The following is a 23420-nucleotide window of genomic DNA, read 5'->3' on the forward strand; positions in this document are numbered from 1 at the left end:
GACTTCCTTAAATTGGTCTTTGTCTTTGTGCCCTTTTGGACTCTTATTAGTTTTTTCTTTGCCCTCCTGGGGTTTTGATCTAATAACTTGAAAAAAATCTGCTCCCTCAAACCACCAGTAGAAGCTGTAATACCATAAAGACTGGAGCTTTTTTTTTTTTATTATTAAGATCGCTGTACCAAGATTTCAACAGACACAGTGGAGGAAAAGTAATGTATGCAGTAAAATTTACTGTATGTGGGTTTGCCAAGAATTACATAAGATGTTTTTTTTTTTTATTTCTCTCACTTTCAAAGTTTGCAGCTGGCAGCTAGTTTGTTTATTCTAACATAAAAACGAGAAACAGGGAAGCCCAGCCAGCTTCATTGTGCTAGGAATAGTTACAGTTGATGTAAAGTGACGAAAAACAGTGGAACATAAAAATAAAAGGTGTCAATTGTAAAGTCTATAGTTTTCTTAGAAGTAAATGGTAAATGCCTTGTACTTGTACAGCACTTTATCAAGTCCAGGTGACCCCACTTGCTTTACACTAGAAGTATTAGTTATAATAGCGTTATACTCACAGATTTGTTTAAATCAACTTTAAATCACTTCTAGGATAACATTTTTAAATTGTTGTATGCCAGGTCACAGCTGCTGAATCTTTTAGCCTCTCTAGCGTCGTCACAGGTGTCCTGGAGTCCTCTCTCATTTGTCTCTTTCTTTCACCGCCACTCGGTTTGTGAGAACGCCTGACCTTAGAAGATTTACATGTTTCATATTGCTTCCATTTCATTGTCTCAGAGATTTTCTGTTTCCATCCGTTGGCTTATACTTTTCAGTGACCTGTTCTACGTTTTGCTTGTAATGCTCTCCTAGTCTTCATGCTATAAGCCAGGAATACTGATTAACCAGTGAGCAGACCTCCCAGACACAGATGTCTTTACATTACAATCTCTTGAGACACACTCACTGCCCTGAGATGATCTCCGTTCCACCCCCTGTGAGATTACAAACAATTGACTCTTGAATTTTTTTGAATTAGGTCAGTCACTTTAAACGGGGCAACTATTTATACGTTCATTTTATCTTAYGTATTTTTATTTAATTGAGATTATTTCGTACAAATCGGTTTTCAATTTGACATTCTTTTTGTCAAAAAGCCAGATTTWTTTTGCTCATGATTGCTTTGTAAAAGCATTAAAAAGGTAAAAAAGTGTCCAGTGGAATGAATACCTTTTATAGGTTCCCTCACTTTTGAATCCCAGTCTGTGTAAGCAGTAAACTGATGGTAAAAATAGATAAAGTCCAAAAGAAAACTGTGAAACGTCCTAGGAAAGTTTGGCTGTTCAAGAAACCTTCGAGATTTCACAARAAAGTTACCTTTAAGGCACAGTTAAAGTAAAATAAAACATTTTTGTTGTTGTCACACACTTGATATTCAGGTTATTTTCTGGACATTCACAGATCAGGATCCATTGCTGTGTTCTGCGGTTTGCCAGGCTTGTTAGTGCTGCTTCTTTAGAGACACTTTTCCTTCTAATTTACACATTGTGAGCTGAACCCTGGAGAGAAGTCACCTGTTACAAACACTGCTATCAGTTTCTTGGCAAGCAAACCATGTCAGCATCTTTTAAATAGCACACTCCATAATGCGCTGTCTTTGTTTGTCTCACTTGTTCCTGGCACTTGAACTAACAGCAACTTGAAGATGCAGTATGCAACTTATCTTCTCGAGGCTGGTTGTATACTGTCAGGACTGCCCTCCTCCTCTGCCGGTCAAATTCTTGTCATTCATCTTGCTGAGCTGCCTAGAAATGTTGCCTCAGGCAGCGGGAAACGGCAGCTGTAAAACCTCCACAAAGTGYTGATCCTCCTCCCGCCCCACTTTTCATAACATATTTATATTTTTAACTTACCGTATTTTCCGCACTATAAGGCGCACCGGATTATAAGGCGCACCTTTAATGAATGGCCTATTTTAAAACTTCTTWAATATATAAGGYGCACCGCATTATAAGGCGCATAGGATAGACGTTTCAGTTTGGGTTGCMGATTTGTTCCGTACTCTATTATTACACATCCACATTTGTAAAGAAGTGGTCCCCGAGTACTTTATATAGTAGGCTGCCCCAGTCATTGTTTCACTCACGTTGTTGGTGTTGCGATATTGTGCCCAACTGCTTTCTGGGTAACACAGACTAACCAACACGCTGCCGCCGCAGTCTCTGTCTCTCTTCCCCCAACACCCCCGGCTTTAAATGTATAGGGGCTGGTCCCTTGGTACCCAAGTCAAAGCACACCGGATGAATGTCTAAAGCCACTTTGTTGACATAAAAAATGTCAACAAAACAGTCCGACTCGGGTCGGCGAGGAGAACCTTTCGCGACTGGGCCGGGGCGTGGCCGGACGATGGTCRYCCTTCTCCGTTCGCGCACAGCATGTTCGTGGAGAACGTGGTGCTAAATGACCTGCAGACGACCTGATTATCAGGTCGGTAGGTAGATAGGTCAGTCAAACTCTAATTATCACCCCTGGTTGTTTTGCTTGGCTGTTGTATTGTGTTGTATACTTCATTATGTTGTTTTGATGTATTCTAATTTCATTTAAATAAAGTTCTTTGAAAAAAAAAAAAGGTCAGTCAAACTTTATTAAACTGAAAACTATCCCAGCATGCACCGCACGCTTCTTCTTCTACGGGGGAAAATTAAGTCGGCGGCTGCTTACCGTAGTTGCTAGACCTGTTGTGGCTCAATATTGGTCCATATATAAGGCGCACCGGATTATAAGGCGCGCTGTCGGCTTTTGAGGAAATTGAAGGTTTTTAGGTGCGCCTTATAGTGTGAAAAATACGGTACTTATCCATCATATTTTCTTATGTTAAGACCTAACTTAACATAAGAAAAGTTGGGGGAAATTTAAATACTGTTGAAATATGAAGCTCCAGTGATATTTGATATACAGATGTTTGTTTATTTTTTTTTAATCTAGCAGGAATTGAGGACAAATAGCATTTAATTTAATATTTWTGAAGGAAGGAAACAGTTTAAACATCAGCAACAATCCAACATTTTTAGAAAATTTTACAGTTGTTGAAATACACTCAAAATAATCTATAGTTACAAAAGTTATCGATTCAGAACAGACTGTGCAGTAAAAATATTGCTCGAAGTAAAACATTTGTTTGGTGAGAGTAATTTTAGATAATAGATCTACCGTCCCTGGCCTAGATGACCATACCTGATTATAAGATTTGAAATCCATACATAGGATTTGGAGTAGAGCAAAAAAAAATTGATTTACACTCGAAAGTTTGGCTTGTATTAGAACAGACAACATAAACAACTTAATTAAATATTCTCARATTCTTGCAATAACGATGACTCACCCACCCGATTTTCTTCCCTTTTTCTGTCTTGAAGTCTTCATCCCATTTCATCTGACACATGCTATGATGAGTATTTTCAGCCCTAAGCTCTTTTATATTCCTGCCTTGTTTTGACTTTTATCTTTTGCAAGCATRAATTTCTTGTTTAAGCAAGCCCCCCAGGCTGTAACAAAGTGCAGAGTGTGAACGAATATTAGACTGCGTGGGTATTTGTGTGTGTGTGTGTTTGTGTGTTTCCCACCTCAGGTCATAAAGGTCTTTCTTGTARCTCTGATGAGTTTACCTCAAATCAGTGCTTTAATCTCAAGAAAGTCCTGAAAAGTCTTTTGGTGTCTAGGAAGTGTTTCCCACCCAGAGCTAAAATAGAGAAGGGAAGGTGAGAGAAAAACAAGTGTGTGTGAGTGAAAAGATGGTGAGGAAGACGGTTTTTCCAATCTAGGTTTTGCTGTCCTGGTGATCGTTATCAGGTTTATACTTAGAATTCTCCATCTCTGCCCTACGGCTGTCTGTTCATCACATTTTCACCCCACATCGACCTCTGGTTCATTTCTYCCCCCATCAGTATTCGGATGCTGTTACCGGGAGGAAGCCGGCGGGAGGAGGGGGAACACCCTTCGCCTGTCAGTGACAACACAAGTCAAACTGTGCGACTCTGAAGTTGTTTGACAAGATGACTTAAACTTCTCTGTCTAGTCACAGTCAAACGCRTTTTTTTTTTATTGATCACACGACAGGATTATTTGGAGCATGTTCAGTTTTTAAGAACTACCGCTCTTTTATCCTTGAAGTTYCCTGAATAAAAACCAGAGGACATGAATTCAGGCAGATATGAATTCACTTATKTTGCCGTGCTTCTTGCTTTCYTCCGCTGTGAAGAGTAATGACCTCTGAGTGTTACTATCACTTTTAATATTAGGCACCAGTTAAAATRAAAACATTTGTACTGTTCATGTCTAATTCATCTCCCTGCACTCAGATGAGAAATTTGGTCAGAGAAAAGTTTGATCCTATGCGGTAAAGGCTTCGACAGATAAAAAAAGAAGTTTTTTTTTTTTTTCCTCATTATTTCCCCAGTTGCAYCATGTAGCATGTAGCATGGCTTGTTTGACTGAAATAGCAGAGTTTATTCATGAAAGGTTATGTACTTTGACATTGACTATGACTATTCCTTAAGGAAATATGAGGAGTGAAAGTAAGGAACCTAGGAACGATAATGTGGCACGGCTGTTAAAAACAAATAGAAAATAATATCAATTTGTTGTAGAGCAATACTCAGGTCACAACATCTGGAAATAAATATCTAATCAAAGTAAATTTAAAACTGTGATGCATAGAGTAGTTTTACAGATGTTACTAAAAACATACAACTGACAAAATATGCATCAAAACATTGCAGATGAACAAAAAAGACACTTAAGTTCATAGTGTAACTCTCATTTACAGAATTAGGCTATARCACCATAAATAAAGTTTTACATGAAGTTTTACCTATTTKTGCCTACAAGATGCAGTAACCGAGTTTTCTGCACACSTCTAATACAATTTGCCTTGCTTTACTAGCAGTGGCTGCTTACTGACAAAAAAAGAATAAGCAAATTATTTMAAAACATCCACATTTTAACATAGATGTTTAGTAGAAAGGAGAGCTGGAGCGACTGTACGTAAGGACTCATCCTTTCTCTGACTTAGTGAATAATACAAACTACCAGAGTTTTATTTTTCACCTATTAGAAAATTTGATAAAAAATGATCAGTCTCAGTAATAGTCATTATATTTCACTTTTGTTTTCCAATTTTATGCCCAAGTAGTCACCCCATGTTGCAGAGTATACTGCACCATTCAGCCCACGTGAGATTTATAGAAGCAATATAACCGATAACTCCTACCTAAAGTTGGCGCGGCCTCCTCTGTCTTCATTGCCAGGGTTGTTCAGCTCACTTTGAGGCAGTTTTATTTCTCTCTATTGTACGTGGGGCACACTACTTTTATAAAAAGAAAAGCACAGCTATTTATTTCTTTTCTGACCGGTGTAATATACAGTTCTACTTGCTTACAGTATCRGTTTGGATTTTTCCTTATGTTCAAGTAATTTCAAGTTTTGATGGAATAATGCTCTTTGCAGTGCAGAGCAAAGAGGATCTGTGAGAAATAAAACAGTTGAGGTTTTTTATAAGGATATTATTTTTGAATTTTTTTTGGATTATTCTTCCAGTCTTTCCTGCATAGTTGTCTCTGTCTGTTATCTTACCAGAAAAGCATGATGACTTTTAGAACCATTTACTGGGTTATGTATTTGGGGGTAGTATATTTGATTGAAGAACTTGCAACAGACTGTATTATTTACTGCAAGAACATTTGGCAGGTTTGTTTGGAAAGTTTTGTAAGGGCACCRTACCTTTGTGCTCCTCTGACTATTTGTTACTGTCTTTGTTTTCAAAATGTCAATAGAAGAGCTAAAAAACAAAGCATCTGAGCTATCCTGGTCCTCCATTATAATTTTTTACAAAACAATGCAGAAGCATTGGTAAAAAACAATCAATTTTAGACGGGGTAGTTAAATTTTCAGTCGAGATTAACTCCTCAGTTAATGGTTTTGTCTACAACAATTGCACAGATCTATATTCTGTCTTCTTAATGTAACTCCTGGTCTTTTCTCCCTCCTCTTTGTATCCGTGGGTATGATTGCTTCTGTTGTGGCAGGATGATTGTGCTGTGAGAATTGGAGAATGTGTTTCTTCCTGTGAAAAAATGTGTACTCGGTGTCCATTATGAAACCTCAGGGAAGCCATTACCCTCCCGTCTTACTGAGGATTTCATGGATCAGGCGTCGAAAAGAAACTCTGAAAAATCTCAATTTCATGCAGCTTTTGCACTCCTGTGATGATCCAACTTTTTTCTTTTTCATCTTTATCCTTACTCTACATTTCCTCCAAACTTGTTCTCTGTGTCTGCAGGGCCAGTATTGTCCAGAAAAGAGTCATCTTTTTCCAGGATCAAGGCTCTCTCACCATTCGACTGTGTGAGAAAGGTAATGACAGCTGCCCATCTTCTCTGCCACTCTGTCTTTTGCAGCTCATTTTTACAACCTATACTTGTCATCATGTAGCTATTGTAGCCTTCTCCGAATGTAGTATTTTCCCTCTGTTCTGGTTCAGATAACCTCACACCTCCCTCATCATGTTTTAAAAACTACATGGGAGAAATTTTCTTTATAAATATACAAAAAAAATAGTATTGACATGATATTTGCATCAGATATTTGTAAGAACACTAATAATCCTCACATTCAAAAACATCAAAACAAATTAATTCTTGAATGAAGTAATGGCTGAAATAGTATAATATATATAGTCTAAAAACATTAGGATTAGGTTAATGRATCTCTCTAATCTTTTCTGCATTGGTGCGTTCATGGTTGTTTGTCCAGAGTGTACCCTGCCTCTCGCCCAGTGACTCCTTCAGATAGACAAAGATATAATTTTTAAAGCAAATAATGTCACTAGTATGCTGTTTTGTATGGAGCTGTGTACTAGGGATAACTGTCTTGCATCTTCAGATTATTATTAAGAATGTTTCATTAGATTTCTCCTTTCATCCATCCTTCAATGCTAGTAGCCCACATATAGCATGAAAACCAGTCCCTCTACATAAATTACATATACAGGTCTAGGGAAAGAAGAAAGGCAGCCAGCATCTCTGCAGACCATACACATCCTGGACACAAACTGTTTAACTCTCCCACAGTCCTAACAAAACACTCAGGAAACATGAGGTGGATGTCACGGTCAAACTGTGAGATCACCAGGGCAATTTCTGAAGTTTTATGTCGATTGTATTTTCACAAAAAAAGAATTTGTCACCATTTTTTAAAATCTCTTAAAATCAGCACAACGGTCAGGTAAGATGGTACACTCACAGGCGTCTCTCAGCTCAAACGCAAACATTCATTGTACATTGAAAGCCGTATCTGGTTGAATGGTTTTATCATGCTAAATCTCAGAGGATTCCTGTCTTCATAAAGCTTTTCACTACACACTAAAATCTAATTTTCCATGCTATTACGCAAGTCAATCAAGCCACCCTGCTTCCATTTTCTGACATAAGCTAAGTGCTTAAAGTTTGACTCGCCTTTCTGCAACTTGGATGTCAAGAGAAAATTTCCACTAAATAATTGGGTGATTCATAAATATTCAAACTATCGCCTTGACCTATCTTTCAGAAACATTGGTCCAGGGCAAAATTAGAATATTTATGAGTCTGTGTGTCATTCCTTTTCTCTTCTTTTCCTGCTTGCTAGATTCTTACTGCCTCTTATTGCTATCAGTCATCATTTAAATTGACCCAAGTAATTGTTTATCAGGATTGCACACCATAATAACTTTGAAATAGTTTTGTTTGAGTGGAGTTTTGTACTTAAATGCACTATCTTTCTTTTCAGCAGACAGAATTCATGTAAATCAGTCAAAAGTCAGTGAGTTYCCCATTGAATGTTTGTAAAAAGGGACAATATTGCATATTTTACAGGCACTTTTTGTCTGACCATTCATGTGGACCAGATTAAACAATGCGCTTTTTTCATATTGTAGTCATTTCCCGACTTCTAGGTTTCAGCACATCCATCCACCCATCATCTTATGTTTACTGRTTAAATATATGAGAATATACTAGAATAAAAGCTGACTCAGGAGGATTGTTTAATGTCCTAGTGTGATGCTTACTTTGKTTGGTTTTGGTGCTTACTRAACTCATCCTATTAAAGAAACTGCACTGTTATTTAAACAACAGCCGATGTTCCCCCACTGAGTATCTATAGAGCTTAGGTTTTGTGTCRAAGTTGTTTATTTGGCTTGCACTGAAGCTGAAAAGAATGAGGTCACAAATGATTCAAAACCTACTTACATGTTACCTTAATAAGTTGGAAAATATTAACATTTTTATCATGGTATTATTTAGGTTACTKGTCTGTGGATTTATTGTATTATTTGAGTATTTGTGTTTGGTATCTTTCACATCCCGTCTCCCTGCAGAGCGTGTTCCCGGTGAAGTCACAGAAGTACCTGCAATCGAATGCTGTGCTTGTGGAACTGCTAAATATAGACTTACCTTCTACGGCAACTGGTCAGAAAAAGTACATCCAAAAGATTATCCAAGTGAGTAATTATAGCATTCTTGGCCCAACACTCRCATACACWCTGTGTCTGATTAGTTTGTTCCTCACAGTGACTGGCGCCAACTTTTCTTTTTCTTTTTGTTTTTGTTATCCTGGACTTAAAAGGCAATTCAAATGGCCTGAAGAATCAGAATTTCCTTTGACATTAACCATTATGCAATGTTCTAATGACATTCATTATTAGTTAGTCTCACAGAAGAACTCTCTTCAACTGATTGATCTTATATAAAGCTTCAAAGAGTAAAAAAAACTTCAATCTTTAGGGTTTGCTTAGGTTAGCTGTTTAATGTGTATGATTTAAGGATGCCTATACCCTTAGGTATAGCTATGACTCTTTGACTTGCCATATCAAAATTAGTCTTTTAGTCATAGGTTGTTTGTTTTTTTTTTCTTTTAGGTTTTTAAGTTACTGACAGAGAACCCATGTTATTGTCTAACATCTTTCACAAATTAGTAATTTAAGTGCTAAAGCTCCCATCTCCTTTAGGACGTGCCAACCACTGGTCTGCCCTGATTGGTGCATCCCACTCCAGGAGTTATGTGCTGTGGGAATACGGCGGCTATGCCAGCGAAGGAGTTCGACAGGTGGCTGAACTCGGCTCCCCCATCAAGATGGAAGAAGAGATTCGACAGAAGGTAAGAATGGCATTAATTTTCACTTCTTAAGTTTTATATTTTCGTCTCCATAAAAATTTACTGTCCTTATGACTGAATAATATCTTCAGGTATTTTTTCCCCCTGAGAGCAAAATTTGACTTATCTTTTTACATAAGTTAAGGCCTTTTCTTTTTTAAAATGTAGGGCCAGCCGTTATCATTCTCTCTTTTTGCTTTTAAGCTTTCTATGTACATATTTTTAGAGGTTTTTCATGAGCCAACACAGTAATAGTCTAACATTTTTTAATGCTCCACACACAGGCACACATAAAATTGGTCAAAAATAAAACCTAATATTTTGRCATTACTGTAAAATCTTCATGTTGGTATTTACATGAAGATGGGGTTACTGAAGATGTTACTCTTTTAATTAACAATTTTAGCATATTACCAGCACATAGCCATCAGTTCTGTTGAAAAGAGCAGCAATTATTTTTCTGATAAGAATACTGAAAACCTGCTTGTCAATATAATGTGGTATCAATAAATTACATTTGGAATATAAGTCATGATCCAGTTTTTAATGGCTTTGGTTGCATGGAGGTAGGTTTTATCCCTAACCTTTGTTATCATGTATCAGATTGTGTTATAAATTAATTTTGCTGCCAGTCATGGTAAAAACATAAAGCCTACAATATTCCTCACCAGTAAAGAAAATATTTTTGCTTTTATAATGTTGTTATGGCCTACAGAATCATTGGGAAGACCGTTCACTTAGCTAGTCATTGCCACCCTCCACAAAGAGGGCGGAGGAGCCACAAAAGGTCATTGGTAAACAAGTTGTTTGCTYACAGCTTACACGCATATTGATGGAAAGTTAAATAAAAGGAAAGTGTGGTGGAAAAAGGTTCACAATTAGCCTTTTTTTTTGCTATTTGTAGCAGTTGGAAAGTGTYGGTCACTGTGCTTCCTGGGTTTAAATGTTGCATGGTTTCCTGTTATTCAAACATTGCTTGTTTCATTGCCCGTTTCTTCCTGTTTTGAATTTRAGTTTTATGTTGGACTTCTCAGGGGTGCTTTTGTTACCTTCAAATAAAACTGCTAGCTAATGTTCATCTTGGTACTCCTACATTCTACATCTGCGCTTTCTTTCAAAATCTCATATTTCATTGTATTTCAGATCAGCACGTTTACCTAAAACCTGTAGAATAAATKAAGTGCTTTCAAAAAGCTGTTATGATGATTTTCAAAATAGGAGCAGGGCAAAAATGGTGGAAATGATTGTTGATGGCAAATGGTAGCAGTAATGGACTGCCTTTAAAAACCTTTTACTAAATACAAAAGGACATTGTATAAGGTTCTTTTCACTCACACACAGAACAGCACCAAACAGACAGTCAATTTAGTTGTCGAGTTCACATATTAAAGACCAGCCTCACCATTCTGGCATTCAAACTGTTTTTAATCCATGAAWTAAAACTTTAGGATTGAGTAAAATGACGCTAATATGTATAAAAAGTAAGATAGTAAATTATTTCAAATTAACGTGCTGCAGATTTATCCCAGTTTATGTGGACGTCTGTGTATTGCCACACACRCTCCTTTTTCTCCTGGCTCTAAAAGGTGTGGGCTGGACATTTCAGATGGGAACAATAGTGAGTTGTTAGAGGACTGTCGGCGAGGTGTGTGCCTGTCAGTTCAGGTTTGGGCTGCTGTGTGGAGACGTTTTATGCTGACAGAAAGCCCTAACCCCTCTGTTGGCTGGCTTGGTCTTTCTCATGAGCTAAAAACCACCAGAAGACAATGAAAACTTCAGCCTGTTTCGCTGAAAACATTTGATGGCTTCATTGTGCTCAGTAGGCTGGAATGCTAGCTGTCGAGTTGGAAGGAGTAGTTCGACTTCAGTAGTCGTGCATGTGAGGTTACAGCAGCAGAATGATCTTTCCAAAGGGACACATCTATTTTGGTTTGTGCAATAAATTCCAGTTTCTGTATTGCGTACTCCCCAAACAAAAACCCTAAGACTGTAAAACTAASTGATTTCAAAATAAAATCGGGGCCTTTCTCTACAGAGATAAAACTTAGGATGAGTCCAGATTTATTCAGAACATCTGCAAGGTCCAGCTTTAAAGTAATTTTTAAATTTTATAAGAAAGGGAGCTAAAGATCAGGATGATGGCAAGGAGGCCAACCATTCACAGAGATTTGAAGCTCATTACCAAAGATAAAATCATCAAATACCAGTAGAGAAGTGCAAAAACTCAAGTCAATGATTTTATGAAGGGCATGATGACTGTGGCAATACTTAAAAAAGATATTGTCACRAATCACTGAGAGGAGAATAAATAATTTTAGATTAACTGATTAATGCATAACTTTGGGCTTAACTGTATCTGTTTGCAAGTCTTGCTAATGACCATATTAAGTGTATTTAGAAGCAAAATATCAAAAAGTTACAGGATGTCAACCCTCAAAGTTTGGAATGTAAATCAACATCCAGTTAATTAATGTATCAAACAATCAGTAGATAATTTTTTAAGATTCTTTTACTTCATTTATCCACCTGTAAAAAAATATTTAAAATTTCAGCTCATACATGGATACTGAAAGAAATGTTTGTCTTGTTTGGCTTGTTCTTTGGCTTGTTCTTCAAAAGAACTGTTAGCAAGGCAAAATGAAGGATTGGTGTAAAGTCAAATATTTTATGTAATTGACTGGGCTGGGCCTCCTTGTAGTTCTGTTTTACTAATTAAAGTTTTATGATAAGCTGAATTGATTGAACTGAATTTGGACAGTATTATATTGAATTGTTTGTAATTCAATCCGAATCAGGTCGTGTGGTTCTTTGGTTTTCAAATAAAAGGTGTCAAGTTTTATGGGACTGGGTTCTGTACACAATTCACTGACAACTCAGCAACAACTTTCATTGTCGCATAATTGGTGAAGGAGTTGATTTTTTTTGTCATGAAAAGCAACTGCTTGACAGAAAATTTCAGTGATTTTTAAAATGCATAATAGCTTGAAAATGAAACCGAAATTGGCAGTTTAAATCAAAAGGAAAGCAATTTAAAAATGATGATATGACAATGAAAAACTAACAATGCACTGCTTAGAAGGAAAACTCTCAGCCAGGTTGCTTTTAGAGGTAAGAGTTGAGGGGATTTTTAATAAACATTGAAAACAAGACAAAATCAAAAGCTGTTCACCTACAGAAATACTCTTTTTCAATTCTCTGAGTTTTTGGAGTTCCGGCTGGGCACACATTGGAAAATCTGCTGTAAAGGTGGGAAGCAGACATGGGTCAGTAATTTCAGTCTTAGCAGAGAATCCCAACCATCCAGAAGAGCAATCAGCTGTGGTGAATTGTGGACAAAGCCTTAAGACCCACATCTCCAGCCGAGTGCTGACCGGCACTCCTATAACTAAGAGGGCTAAGCCTGCAACAACACCAGCAGACATCGCAGCCAGACATGAGCAGACACACAGGTGCTAAAGAATGACAAGAGCTGAGCGCTTTCACTGTAATGATGTGAGTACAAAGCCAGAAGTTCTCTTGCAGAAAAGCTCTTCCTCAGACAGCGCTGCACGCAGCAGGAGGACGTTGTATTAGAAAGTCTGCTCGCACAAACGAATTACCTGCGAGAAATTGCACACAGGTGTTGTCTGGAAGAAGCAAATATTTAGCAGCTGAATATGATGTTGACATAACAGCTTGCCCCATCTCACTAATGTAAACCTCGAGAGAATCGAATGGAAAGTTTTTATTTGCACCATTACTCAGCAGCCACGAGTTAAACGATTCTCCTTTGGATTGTTGCCTTAAGTTGAGCTAATACACCTCCTCATCAAACACTCCTTGCTAAGCATCTGAGCGTCAAGGTTCAATGAACACAATTCATCATGTAGAGACAYGCGTAAAATGTGTGTGATTAAGACCATTTTCAAGTCTCCAGGCATCAGTTTGTGCTGCAGCGCATGCGGTTCTTCAGTCAAGTCAGACTTAGTGGCATGCAGTAAGAGATCAGATGTGCAAGCATCCTTCAAATCCTTACGTAAGTTTACTAATGTCTTAAGGTGGAAATTCTGCATCTAGGACAGATTAACTCTCATTCAAAGCATCTCAACAACAACAAAAAAGTACTTGATTTGTATCCTTTTTCAGTAATTCAGTTCAAAAAGTGAAACTTTTATCATAATTCGGTGTTGGAGAACCTGGATGCAGGCAGACTGGAGGTGTAAAAATGCATAGAGAGGGTTTAATAATTAAGCAAAGACGCTTACAAAAATGACACTTGGAGAACAGGACATAGAATAAGTGAGCTTAACAAAGAAACTAGCATGAACAATGAGAAAACCAAGTGAAGCTATAATCAAAGAGAGAATTGACTAACACTAAAACAAGAGCCTAAACCAGTGTTTCTCAACCTTTTTCRGGCCAGCGCCCCCCTAGCCTTTATCCAGGTCCCTCACCGCCCCCCACCAAAGAATTTSTAGGCTACTTTGCACTGACAATTATTTTATTATTAATGTTACTATCATTATTGTAGATGTTTTGAATCGGCACACCGATGATGTTTTCYCGTACACTTCAGCGCCCCTTACGCTCCTTCACCTCGCGCACATAACGGGGTAAATGTAGCGAGTTTTGCCCTAAACGTATCGGCGTCTGGAGGAGGGGGGTTGAGGGGGAGGGGAGGGTATGTTTCTGCGCTCCTTCGGGGGGGCGCCGATTTATGTTTTCGCATCCACCTGAATAATGTGTAGTTGCGCTCCTGCCCATGACATTTCAACAATATTATTTTACCTTTTATCTGGAAGTGTCTGTTTATTCTTGCCATACAGTCCTCTGTATTAATTATTGCTCGAAAGGTCTTGCCATACCAGTTTATTCCTCCGTATTTACTTTAGTTTCTTTCCTGTTGCTAGATTTATATGATCGTTTATTTGACCATCAGTAATTTTCACTTATCACCTGCCGCGCCTCCAAATCGTCATGTGTTTCACGCAATGTGTTGATTTTTCACTGTTCAGCATCAGATTCTCTGTTTTTATGCCATAATTCACACCTAGTTCGTCGCTACGTTTTGCCCGCTTCTCATGTTTCAGAGTTTTGCGCAATGTGCGCGGCTTTTTTTTTTTTTTAACCCCCTAAGGTGCAGGGCCCACGTTGAGAACCGCTAGCCTAAACCAAAGTGCAAAGAAAATAGAAACATACGGGGCGACATTAAACAATAAGGGGATGAAAACATTACCAGTGTTAGTCACGTCCCGTTTGTGGTCATAATGTTATGCTTGAACTCTGTATGTAAGGCAAACTACTCTATGGTACAACAGATTGAAATTGAAACTAAAGGTACCGATGTCCGCAGGTTAAGGACAGACTAGTAAAGTCAGATTTTGACCTACGTTTTTAATATCGCCTCTCAAGGAACAGATTTCCTCAGCGCCTCTAATTATTGATTGCAAAATGTGAAGTGCTGCTGGTCTGGGAATAAATCTCCAACCTTTTTAATGCCACAGCACAGCAGCAGAACCAAAAGGACAATCTGTTACCACCTTATTATTGCTCGCAGAGAAATGCCACATGCTCGGCAGCCGGGGTGTGATCACATAAAGCTTGGACAGCAAAATGTCAAGAGCTACCGTGCAACAATTATGTGTGTCACTGTTAAAAATGTAGAACTGCAATTACGGTCCCGCTCAATTGCACCTTATCGGAATTTACACAGTTTTCTCCCTCTGTGGTGGTTTTGACCACCCAAACCTTAAGGCCTATCTGGGCTTGCTCGCTCCCATAATGCACCTTTGCTCACCTCTGAAAGGATTTTCCATCTGCATTCTTTTACTTTTCTGGAAGCTTCATTCAGAAGGTGCTTCAGGGCGCCGCCTGCCACGGCTACAGCTGTTAGGCTGTGACATTTGATGTGCAGTTCCTTTGTGCTGAGGTTCAACATGTTTTTTTAAAAAAAAAAAAAACTGGCTGAGCTTTTAGCAGTGTGAGAAGAGGTCTTTTGAAACAAGACAAAGGAGGCAGGAGTGTAAAGACAGGTGGACACAGTTTCTCTCCAAACTTTGCTCTAAGACACAGAGCTGATCATTTATTTTTATCCCCGGCAGGCATCTGTGAGGTTCCTTTGGGGAAGCCACAGATGATATTTCCTTTGAGAGAAAGAAACCTTTACCATTTCAAATAGTCAAAGCTGGACAAAGAGCTTAACCGTTAGAAATGTGATATGTGTCACAGTGACCTTCTCAAAGCCTGGAGAAGTATAGCCAAGGCAAGAGGATGAGCTGTGTGCTGCTCATTTCAAGTTACTTCTGCTATTTTTATAACGTTAACATTTGTTTTATATCTGAACCTTTGCATCTTTAACATGATGTTTGCAACCTTTACCATAATCATCTCTGTTTTTGCATCRTAACAAGTCTTGATCTCTTTTTGATTTAGAATTGCCTTCACTTTCATTTTCTTCACTTTTTTACCTTATCAGCATACAGTAAATGGCAGACAGAGGTTTGGAGCAGAATTTTAAAGCACTAAAGAATGAAGTGAAGCATTTTCTGCTGGATACTTATTTTCCTAGCAATGTTTAGAGAATCACTCTGAGATTTTTTAACAATTGTAACTGTACTGATATCTAAATATGTTTCTTCCTCATATTTAAATATCTCCCAAAAAAGGCTGTGCTGATGCAAGCGCAGACCATTCTCCACATCTTCATTGATTCCCACAAAAGTCTGGATTTCACTACCGTGGAAAGTGAGGCAATGCACTTTGCTTCTAGAGTGCTGAAAAGTCTTCCACCCATTCTTTTCCCATGGCTGACAGCTGTCAGGCTGAGAGCTAAGGAAGCAATGGTGTGGAGTGCACTGTATCATTGACAGTGTGAATGCTCACAAACAGTTACTGCTTTCTGGAGAGTTTTGTCAAGCTGTCAGTGTCCAGACAGTGGAGGGATCTGTCTTTGTGGTTCTTTTCAAAAGGCCGCAGCAGAAAAATTCAGTTAATTTGGGAAAACAATTGTTCAGACTGCCTTGCAAATATATTCAGAAACTTTGAACTTTTTCACASTTAGTCACATTGTGACCAAAGAACTTTAATGTGTTTTACTTAGATTTGAAAAGGTAGAAAAGCACAAAGTACTGCTTTATTACGGAATGGAATGAAATTGATCTGCTAAAAAACAAACAGGAAGGTTTGAAATTTGCCACAGATCATGTAGAGGACCCAACAAATATGGAAGAGGTGACAAAACTTGACCTTTTTGGCCCATACCCAACACATTGTGTGGAGGAAAGCTGGCTGTTCACRTCACCCTGAACATATATTACGGTGAAATATAGTGGTGGCAACGTCATGCTGTGAGAAGAAAAGTTGCAGAGTCTTTTAAAGCTGAATAAGTTTGTAAAACGAATCCTAACCTGGGAGGATTTCATGGAGCATTGTTCAAACARTCATCTGAACAATGGGACATTTATGGCACAACAGCAAGCCTAAGAAGACATGTCTGTCCACCCAAACTGACACTGACACTAAATCATAGAGGCATCCAAGAGAAACACKGGAAAACTTTAAAAAGCTGCAAAGATCCACAACTTAGGTGAGAGAATCTGTTGTCAGAAAAACGTGTMATTCATGAAAGAGCAACAGAGAAAGAAGAACCTGAAAAGCCATGAATAAATGTGGTGGAAAAACTAACATTGGATCTCACCCTAAATACACCATGTTCATCTTACAGCATTGTAGCAGTAGTATTATGTTTTTCCTTACTRTTGACAAGCTGGTCAGAGTTAAAGACAGATGGAGAGTAGAGTTTAGATTGGGCCTGAWAATCCAACCTGGCCCAAGCCCAAAAGCATTGTGTCCAAGTCCATTCCAACCAGAACAATTGCTCTAGTTAGTAGCGAGACCCTGAAGTAAATCTGACATATTATTTTTAACTATGAGTTAAAAATCCTTCCAGACCTCTGACGTTGCACACTGTTGACTTATCAACTTCCCCCATTTATTGGTTTTTGCAGCTCCATTTTGTCACTTGTTGTAACCACAGGGTGAGTCAGGTGCAAATCTTCTGGATGTGTGACAGATAGGAGTGGAGAAAGGCAGAGCCAGATGTTCATTCAGCGTGCTGCGCTTGCTAGTCTCATTAACTTCTTTCCTCAACATGGCAAACTTCCACCTTCTCCATTATCATATGTCTATTAAAACATCATGCATTCTCCGATAGTTTTATCTGTGCTGTGTATATTGTATACTTATTCAAACTGTGCTATAAAAACCAAACCCAAATAAGAAACCCCATACGGTAACACTTTATTTGAAGGGGTGTACATAAGACTGACATGACACTGTCATAAACATGATATAACATCTGTCATGAACATAAAGGAGTCTTTATGAATGTTTATGTTTTTGCTCTAAAAGTTGCATTTAAAGTCCATTAAAAGTGGCAACTTTGCATGATTTTGTAAATTATGATAATTTAATGCAAAGTTGGCATTAGATGATGCCKAATGATTTGGGCATTAGGCAAATGCCCAAATCATTTGGGTAAATACCAAGTTTCATTTAACATCTAATCAGTTTTAATAAGCAGTAGCTGTTCAATAAACAGTTCAACTGTCATGCAGTTTATCCAAATTTTTATGGAATCACATTTTTTTCAGAGTTTGTTTCATTTGACATTATTTTTGAAGCTATTTTTTTAAAATACCAAGAATATTGGATATTTGCTCTATACCATGACAACTCTGTAATTACTTCTGAGATCAGGGCACTGGGACTTGTTGTCTCTCCTAACAGACAGAAAGTAATAACCTGTCAGAGCTCCAGATACATTTACAAACTGAAGCTAACTGTTTTATTTTTATTTTAAAATTGCCATTTATTCAGTTTCATTGTATGCTGATGAATTGTCATACAAATGTCAATAGCAAAAGTTGATGCTCCAACACTAACGCCTTGTGTCTTCACACTTTTTAAATCAGATTMTTTTTAAATTTAAAAATGCATAATATATATAAGCTTCAAAGCTTGAAAATAAAACCCTTTTTTTCTCTTTCTATCAATGTGTGTCTTCCCTATGCATCACTGGTCTCAAGGGTGATTCCACTGTTTGTCAAGCTGGTCATGTAGCAGGTTGCTATGAAGGGTGTGTTGTCATCCACACTATATTTGGACTCCACCTCGGTTGTCTCGGAGTGTGAGAGGTGGGTGGAAATGAAGAGACAGCTCAACCATGTGTTGGCTCTGTGCGTGTGTGCCTGAGTCTTCACTATTTTTTACTTAGGGCTATCTTGATTTCTTGATGCAAAAGACAGAGATACAGTTAAGTCAGAGCAGCCAGTGAGAACATACACACCTCACAACAGAGAGCCATTCCTGGGGGATTCTTGGAAAGCTTTTGGCGGCTAAAAGATGGATGGCAGCTTATAGCCATCTCTAATTGGCTGAGAGTTATAGGAGGGAGACAACTGGACAAATGAAGCAGAAGATAGTGACAGCCAAGCAACATCATCCCAAGGATTTGACTCCATTTTCCTGTAACCTATCAGCTCAAAGCACCAATTAAAGGCTGTGCTTCATGTATTTTAGTTCTATATTTCTTTTCATTGCATGCCAGGACATTTTATGTTGTACTTTTTTTTGTCTTTCTTTCGGCAAAACCAAGAAATCAGAGACCAGCTACAATTTTAAGGTTTCTAGGAACTTGCTGTACTTTTAAAAAAGTATGTTAAAATGCAATCAATAAGCATTTGTGGATCACTGAGAACAGATGTCAGTTCACAGAATTACTTTTTCTAAAACCTAATTTCGAATTTCAACTAGAATGAAAGCATTCTGTTTATCTCTGATAAGACAGATGTTTATTTCAAGATATGAAATCAAAAACCATTTTTGTATAATAATTAATCAACTTCACTGCTCTCAATGTGTTTGTCAGTCTTTATATTTTCATGGAATCTTTTATTTTTCCCATGAGACAAATCTCACAGAAAAATGTCTACTTATCCCAGCTGTAGGATCCTTAAATTTGCCGAAGTTTATACTAGGGGTGCACCAATTTCAGATTTCTGGCCGATCGCCGATTACCRACCTTTTAAAAAGCCTAACTTACCGATTCCGATTTTGGCCGACACCATTTTTTTGTCTGAAATGTTGCTCAATATATCAAGAAAGTTGCTGAATTGGCAACAATAGGGAAACTATTGTTAACTGTAAATGTGCAGACATGACCTTGTTGGCCAGTCAAACATSTCTCACTGGAGAAAAGAAAAGCACAGTGGTTGATTTTTAGACTTTTTCCGAGGTTGATAACATCAGTGGATTAGATCGGCTTCACATGTAAAAATTGGCCGATAACCAATCTCACAAAAAGAAAAAAGAAACAAAAAAYCTTTGAAGAGTAGGTTTTTGTCCCTTTTTACCAATTACCCATGTGCAAATTATTGCATTTATGCAGCATAAACAATTTACACTACATGGAAAAAAAAGTTATTTAGATGAGGTAAAGTAAAAAAAAAAAAAATTATTCACAACTTGTTGAAATTGTATATTATTTGTATTAACATGACMAAAGGTTTGCAAAATTAACATTTAAAAAGTGTTCAGCCCAAGGAATTAGGTAAGTTCTGTGGCTCTGCTGTGGCAGGTGCCTTATGAGCAACATGGACTCATGAGGCACCTGCCACAAAAGGAAATGTGAAGGACTTTTTCTACCTTCAGAATCCCCAGATGCAAAYATTAGACTGATTTGTGTGGTCACATTCAGCCCTGGTAATAGCTGTATCTGGAGCTCTGGTTGTTAGATATTGTGTGGCATAGATTAAAGAATGAAGTTCAATAATGCCTCTATAGAAAGCATAAACAAATTCATAATAGTGGAATGCAACTTTAAGGTCTAAAGAATTACAYGAAGCTCTGTGAATTCTATGTTTTGCTGAGAATTCACAAAACATAGCTGCATCTTCAACACAAGCTATTTTACAGTTGTTTTTGTGAGTGTGGACTGCATTACAGTATTTGTGGTTCAAACTCTAAAAYACTTACAGCCAGTCATGATTATGAGTGGAGTTCACTTTTTAAAAGGCTCAACAGGTGTGGAGGATAAAAATACATAAAGCTCGACTCTAGTAAACATCKTTTTTTGYTCAAGATAAAATATTTTGGCATGGAATGTACACCAAGAAACACCAAAAAGGCCAATTTGCATAACAGCAGATCCTCATTTTCCTGCTTCAGTTGTGCTTCAACCATCCACAGTAAATATTACCGATCATGACTGTTTTTCTCTGCTTGTTATGATGCAGATTTTATTCCTGTTGGTTGGAATTTGATTGAACTGTGCTCTGGYTCCTGGGATTAAATTATGAGTTTAGAGGAGGTTGCTTCCACTCTTGGCTGAGGAGACACATCCAAGCTYAAATGTGAAATGCAGACTCTGCACCGAGAGACAGCAGGACTCACAGACATAGGATATCTCTCTCCTTCATCCCCTTTTGATATAAAGAAGCGTATACCGTCTTGGTGGGTGACCATTAATGTGCAACTTAAAGATARCAACACCTCAGAAATTCTCCTTCCTCTTCCTGCCGTATGGTGATTCCAACATAAAAGCAAAGTTTTGGCAAGCTTTAATGCATTTCGCAGAAACTCTTCAAACAAACGAACTTTACACAAATGATTTAATCCGAATAAGGTTTTCCTCTTGGTTATTAGTAGCAATGGACTAAGAGGGTTTATAGCTCAATTACACCTTGGTGTTAGACAGGATGACGACATCCCTCGTAGCTCTTCTCATGTCTATGTCTGGCTTTCATCTCGTGTTGAAAGGCTTTAACGCTTCGCTTTGTAGTGGGACTTCATTCCAACTCAATGCTCAAAAGCACTGAGGGAATTTGTGCTTTCACAAGTCACCGTTGTATCATATCCACTTTATTGTGGAGATTACCTCGGCTCAAAAGTACTTTTATCCCACAATTTGCCCACATTTTAACATATCAATTCTTATTGTGACACTGCAGCCATTTGCGCAGTGAAGTGATACCCAGTCTTACATGTCAGGCCGTACTATGAGATTGAGATGATTTCTTAGAYTGTCTTTTGAAAGCCCAAATCAGATTCGACCTCGTAAAGTTACCGTGACAGTTGATCATTACCTCGTGATGTATCCTTTACATTTATAAAGCTGTAAATTCAGCAATACTCGGCCAGTCACTGACCTATATTAATACATCCTTAGATGTATTAATAATGTGGAAATTATTAATACATCTGACACCACTTTTGTGCAAAGTGGTGTCGAAAAATTTCTTCAGGTCTGGACTGTGAGATCTTAGCCACTGCCGAACAAAGACACTGTGCCCCGACKGACTCGCATGCTGTTGGTTCACCTCGCTGTTAAGCAGATGTGAAGTGGTTTGCATTGGTTTATTATAACCAGTGACATGAAATTATGTGATCACAATAGTGGAATATGACATGAGAAAAACAAAGGCAACTTAATGAGGGTCTCTTCTATGCATCTGAGTCTTGAAATATTTTGTTTAGTGATTTTTTTTTTTTACAAAATCTGAAATTAATCTCGGGTCTAAATGAAAATGAAACTTTACAATGTTTTTTTTTAATAGGAATTGTTTTTTTTGTTTGTTTTTTTTTACAGTTTTTTTGTCATGTTTTACTTGAATTTCAATACATTCAATACATATCCCTTCTTGATGTCCAATCACAGGTAGATRGGTGTCCAAATTCAGGAGCTACTAAGTAATATTAAAAACCTGCTGGACACTTTTGAGCTCAGGTTTCTCACTCTGCAGATTTATTTTAAACCATTTAAGGTTCACACATATTCCTTTTAATGATTTACACTTTTGGTGTCTCTTTGCTGTTTGTTGTTTTGTTATTACTCTAAAGCTTGAAGCTGCCAAAGTTAATTACTCCAACTGAGAAGTGAATCTACCTTTTCCACAGTTCATCTTAACTTTTTGGAGTATTATAAACCCAAAGGTATGCCTATGAATGTAATGAATCCTTTCTGTGAGAGGGTTCGACCTTGCAAATGTTCTTTTAAATTACGCCCCAAACTAATGCAGAGTAGATTTTACTTTGTGAATATGATGAAGGAAATTAACGGTTAATTGCGATTTTTATTTTTACCCGAAGATGGCATAAAACCATAAAATTTGAGTTCAGATTTTGTTTCTTSTACAAATATATTTTCTCCATAGCTGGGATCCAGGGGGAAATAAATGTAGTCAATGATGAGGATAAAAGAAATGCAGAAAGCAAGTAGATGTCTGCATTCGGTAAACAGAAAATAAAATCAACTACTGGGCAGAGCTAATCAGTGAGAAACTGAAACAATTGCAAAAACTTGTACTATTCATTGTGCTGATCAAAAAAAATGATGGCATTTCCTGCCATACTATGTCTAATATCATGATGTGATGTTTACATTAACATTGTTTAATTGGGTTCCAACATTTTGAAGCCATCTTCAGTATCCTCCCTTAAGTTATTTTCAATCAATATTGTTCCAGTGAGAGAGAGAAAATAAATTACTGCAAGCCTCTAGTCTCTCTTTGTTACCATCTTGTTTTTGCTCCTGGTGAGGTTTAAAACCTGTCATTCTGTATGTTTGCTTATGAAACCGCTGTGTTTGTGTGCACGTCTGTGTTTGCGCGTTCACCCTCTGCTAATTTGGAATTTGTATTCATTAAAACCTATAATTGAGCACAGAGATGCACGCTCACACCTGTTGTTTATGTCACTAGCAGCTCCGTTTGAGGCGGGTCTGGATAAATAGCATTCAGCCATCCTCTCCACTTCTCTCATCAATAATCACAATCACTTCATGAATCTCCAATTATCTCCCAAGCTGCCGCCCGYCCCCCCTCCTCCGGCAAAATCCGAGTCCGTCTTTTTGAAATGATGAAAAGATACTTTTAAGCTATTAACATGCTGCACATCACTGTTTCTATCGTTATTATTCTTTTTCATTTTACCTCATTAGTGTTGAAAAGGAAAGATTAAGTTCTGATGAGAAGAGGTGCACTTGGGCATGTGGGYTTTTGGAAGCATAATAAAACAACATAGATGACATGATCAGGTGTCTCACTCACGGATGGTACCAGAAATACACTGACTGGAAATGAAAGATGCRGAGCAGTTAATGATGTTTACTCACCTATCAAAGCACAACTATTCTGACTTCTTACTTCTAAAATAATTAACTCCACCTTTTGCTCCTCTTCTTTCCACAGTTTGCGCCGTCACTTTCCATGTTC

The 23420-nt window shown here is 37.8% G+C and overlaps 1 protein-coding gene across 1 annotated transcript in view; it reads left to right on the forward strand.

The window, feature by feature from the left end:
• Positions 1 to 23420, forward strand: part of spon1b (spondin 1b) — a 94699-nt gene that overhangs the window by 24187 nt on the left and 47092 nt on the right. The window contains exons 4-6 of the mRNA XM_008411699.2: positions 6323 to 6396; positions 8396 to 8518; positions 9026 to 9174. Of these exons, the coding sequence (XP_008409921.1) occupies positions 6323 to 6396; positions 8396 to 8518; positions 9026 to 9174 (346 nt within the window). The remainder of the gene's footprint in view (positions 1 to 6322; positions 6397 to 8395; positions 8519 to 9025; positions 9175 to 23420) is intronic.

The sequence above is a fragment of the Poecilia reticulata genome, linkage group LG6, assembly GCF_000633615.1.
Source record: "Poecilia reticulata strain Guanapo linkage group LG6, Guppy_female_1.0+MT, whole genome shotgun sequence".
Classification (NCBI taxonomy): domain Eukaryota; kingdom Metazoa; phylum Chordata; class Actinopteri; order Cyprinodontiformes; family Poeciliidae; genus Poecilia; species Poecilia reticulata.